The sequence below is a fragment of the Apis dorsata genome, unplaced genomic scaffold, assembly GCF_000469605.1.
Source record: "Apis dorsata unplaced genomic scaffold, Apis dorsata 1.3 scaffold_1250, whole genome shotgun sequence".
NCBI lineage: Eukaryota > Metazoa > Arthropoda > Insecta > Hymenoptera > Apidae > Apis > Apis dorsata.
Genome location: NW_006264347.1, coordinates 12,604 through 15,976, shown reverse-complemented (window position 1 = coordinate 15,976; position 3,373 = coordinate 12,604). Strand labels below are relative to the sequence as shown.

The 3,373-nt window shown below is 27.3% G+C and overlaps 2 protein-coding genes across 3 annotated transcripts in view; both read left to right on the top strand.

Annotated features, from left to right (window-relative positions):
* Positions 1 to 1,406, top strand: part of LOC102675200 — a 2,721-nt gene extending 1,315 nt beyond the window's left edge. Inside the window, exons 3-7 of the mRNA XM_031514845.1 lie at positions 1 to 94; positions 560 to 659; positions 769 to 870; positions 1,026 to 1,184; positions 1,274 to 1,406. The exon at positions 1 to 94 is cut by the window's left edge and continues 2 nt beyond it. Coding sequence (XP_031370705.1) covers positions 1 to 94; positions 560 to 659; positions 769 to 870; positions 1,026 to 1,184; positions 1,274 to 1,330 — 512 coding nt within the window. The 3' untranslated portion in view covers positions 1,331 to 1,406. The remainder of the gene's footprint in view (positions 95 to 559; positions 660 to 768; positions 871 to 1,025; positions 1,185 to 1,273) is intronic.
* A 701-nt stretch (positions 1,407 to 2,107) lies between these two features.
* The window catches only part of LOC116186686, a 3,312-nt gene continuing 2,046 nt past the window's right edge, over positions 2,108 to 3,373 (top strand). For both annotated transcript variants that reach the window (XM_031514842.1, XM_031514843.1), the window contains exons 1-2: positions 2,108 to 2,972; positions 3,062 to 3,373. In XM_031514842.1, the coding sequence (XP_031370702.1) occupies positions 2,565 to 2,972; positions 3,062 to 3,373 (720 nt within the window). In that variant the 5' untranslated portion in view covers positions 2,108 to 2,564. The remainder of the gene's footprint in view (positions 2,973 to 3,061) is intronic.

Sequence of the window (3,373 nt, the reverse complement as noted above, 5' to 3'; positions counted from 1 at the left end):
CTGCCAAATTAGACGTATTACGGTCAAAATTGCGGCATGTGAATAATCACGACATGTTGGTGAGCTGTATCAAGGAGCATCAAAAAATAATAGGGTAAGATATATGTATCTGCTAAATTTTTAATTAAATATTTCTGAAAATTTGTGTAATTTTAATTTGATTTTTGAAACAATAGAAAATATCAATCAAAATTTTTATGCTTTTATAAACTTTTAAAATTCGTAAATTATTTAAGAAAAGATAAAATGCATTGTAAAAAAAATAGTAGATTATTGATAGTAAAATAGATTAGCTTTAAGAAAACTGATTTGATCCCTTCTTCTTTTATTTACATAATTTTTATATTATTTTATATCATTTCAATCGTTAAGTATTCACGAAAGCAATTAAAAATTAGTGAAATATATCTATTTTTTCTCTTTATGTAGTCAATGTTATTTTAGTGCGTTGAATGAAGACAGTGCATTTTACTGCATTTAAGAATATAGGATAAGCTACTTCAATCGAGAGTTTAAATTCTTTACCGAATTAAATAAATTAAGACCGTGTCATGGTTAGATTTGTGGAGGATACTAAAGCTACTGTTGAGACTTTATTATTCAAAACGAACGTCACAATGGGAAGCACTATGATGTGCGGAGCTTTCCCATTGCTTAACGTGAGTTTAGAAAAAAATTTTTCTCTTTAGACAATTTGTAATACGTATAGCGAAATAGACGAACAAAAAATTGATCGTTTCTATTATACGTTTCTATAATAATATTCAGAATCAATCGTTGGCCGCGATCAGTCAGTTTCTTCCTCTGGTGTTATCAGGCATCTTGCATTTGTATGTCATCGCCTGGCCAGCAGATGATTTAAGAGAAAGTGTAAGCTAAATAAATAGTAAAAATTCGATAGAACGTCATCTCATCATATGCACTGTTTCTTTATATTTTTTTTCAAATTAAATAAAATTCCATCGTCCACTTTCACCCCATTTTCAGATTTTAATTCGATAAAACATGAAAATTTTTATTTTCAGAGTGTACAATTTACAAATTCGATTAGCGATATCCAGTGGTTGGGTCAACCAAATAAAATGAAAAGTTGTATGGTTTTCATGATGATGAGAAGTCAAAAAGCATTTCTCATTCGTATGAGTAATTTACTACCACCTCTTTCTTTGGAATATTGTTCAAACGTAAGTTTCATTAAAATTATTTATATATATAAAATAATTCAATTTTAATTTTTTAAAGTTCTATAAATATTGTGTTCAATAATTTATAGTTTATAACTACAGTATCGTCCTACTTCATGGCAATGAGAACTATGATTGAATCATAATTATTCAGGCCTATATTATTTAAATATTAATGTATATTATTGAGATATGTAATAAATTTATCGTTTGAATAGAAAATTATAATATATGCATGCGTTATATTTTTCTAGAATGAAATATATAAAAATTGTAATATCAGCGCCATCTCTGGAGTATCATAAATGAGATTGTGATACAAGATAACAAATAGGTTAGAGATAGAATGAGAATTGACTATCTTCGCCATCTTTGGAGTACCAAAAATATCATTCTAAAAAGGACTTGAGAGACAGCACTGAGGATTAATTCTTATTCTATCTTCTATTATTTTTTATTCTTATTAACGCATTATTCATATATGATATAGGATATCAATATAATAATAATAATAATAATAATAATAATAATAATAATAATAATAATAAAAAAGAAGACTGTATATAAAACCAGTATTCTGTTTAATTAATTAATTTGTTTCACAATGAGTCTATAATAGTTTCTGAAACAAATAAAATCATAAAAAAATTAAAAAATTTATAAAAGATTATTTATCAATTATTAATCAATTCACATTAAATTTAAATAACAATTTTCTAATATTTTTCTTTGACATTATATTTGAGATGTTAAAAAATTATATGATTAAATACACAAATTTGTTATACAAATATAGTCAAAGAAAGAATATAACTAGAAAATATAACTATAGAATAAAACAATATAATATCAAAGATAATAAAATTGGAGACTTCATTTTTTTAAAAAATTAAATTTATTATACACGTGAACTTGATTAATAATATGAATAGAAAAATTGCGTTTTGTACAAATATAATTTTTAAATAATGAATAATTAAGTTTGTAAGTAAAATCATACCAATAAATGATTAAATCCTTGCATTTTGATGCTCGAAACATGGCAAAGATGGTTTGGAAGATATCTTAGACCTCAAGATTAAAAATATTATCCAGTGATAGAAGAATATTTCGATATCAATCTCTAAATCTCATGAAATGTTATGAAAATAGCTACAACAATTATTGCATATGAAAACAACAGAAGGCATATCAAATATAAAATGTATTAGATGCTATTATTTGCTACTTTCATGTAACTTTTCTCTATAATTTTGCTACTATCCGATAATTAAATCACACAATAACTTCTATTGAATCATATAAATGGCTTAGGGAATCCTTCATCCAAGAAAACTTAATACATTGCGTGCAATATACATATAGTGGAATTGTGCTTAAATGCTTAATGAAGGAATCGATTTTCACTGGCCCCTATTCCATAAACACTTCCGTAAGATAGATTATTATTTTCATTTGGTATCTTCTAACTTCGAAGAAACATTCGATGAAATGGGCATGCTCAATATGGACATTCGTCAAGTACTTTATATTCTGGAACTGACAGGAACGTTTACGTGCACTTGGCCAATTAATCCGAATGACAGTAAAAAATACATCATTATTCGTAACATCTTGTGGACATTCACGATATTGAACGTGATTTTTTTAACAATATCCTTGATGCTTGCTATTTTTCATTTTCGAAGTGATATACCTAAATCGATGAAAACTGCCTCTGAGATGGCTGCTTTGCTCGAAGTCGCTTTGGATTTGGCTCTCTGCAAATGGAACAACAGCGAATTGCAGGTTGATTTAATTTAAAAACAAAATAGATATTTAATTGATGACGTTAAAATTATAATAACTATAACTATAACAAAATTTTCAATTTCTAGGTTTTGATAGAAGAAGTCAAGTCGTTCTTGGAGATAGCCAACAAATACGAAATTAAAATATTTCAGGGATATATAAATCGTTACAAAAAATTCTTCTCAACTGTTGCTATGGGATATATCTTACCTGCGAGCTCGTTCATTTTGATGCCTTTGTTCTCAGCCCAAGAATTACCCGCAGAGGGATGGCTTCCATTCTCCATCGAACCACTCGGAATATACTGCGTAGTCTATGTCAATCATATTTATTGCATTTTACAAACGTCATTTTGCATTTTTGTAGATTTCACGATCGTCATCCTCTTTAGTTTTCCC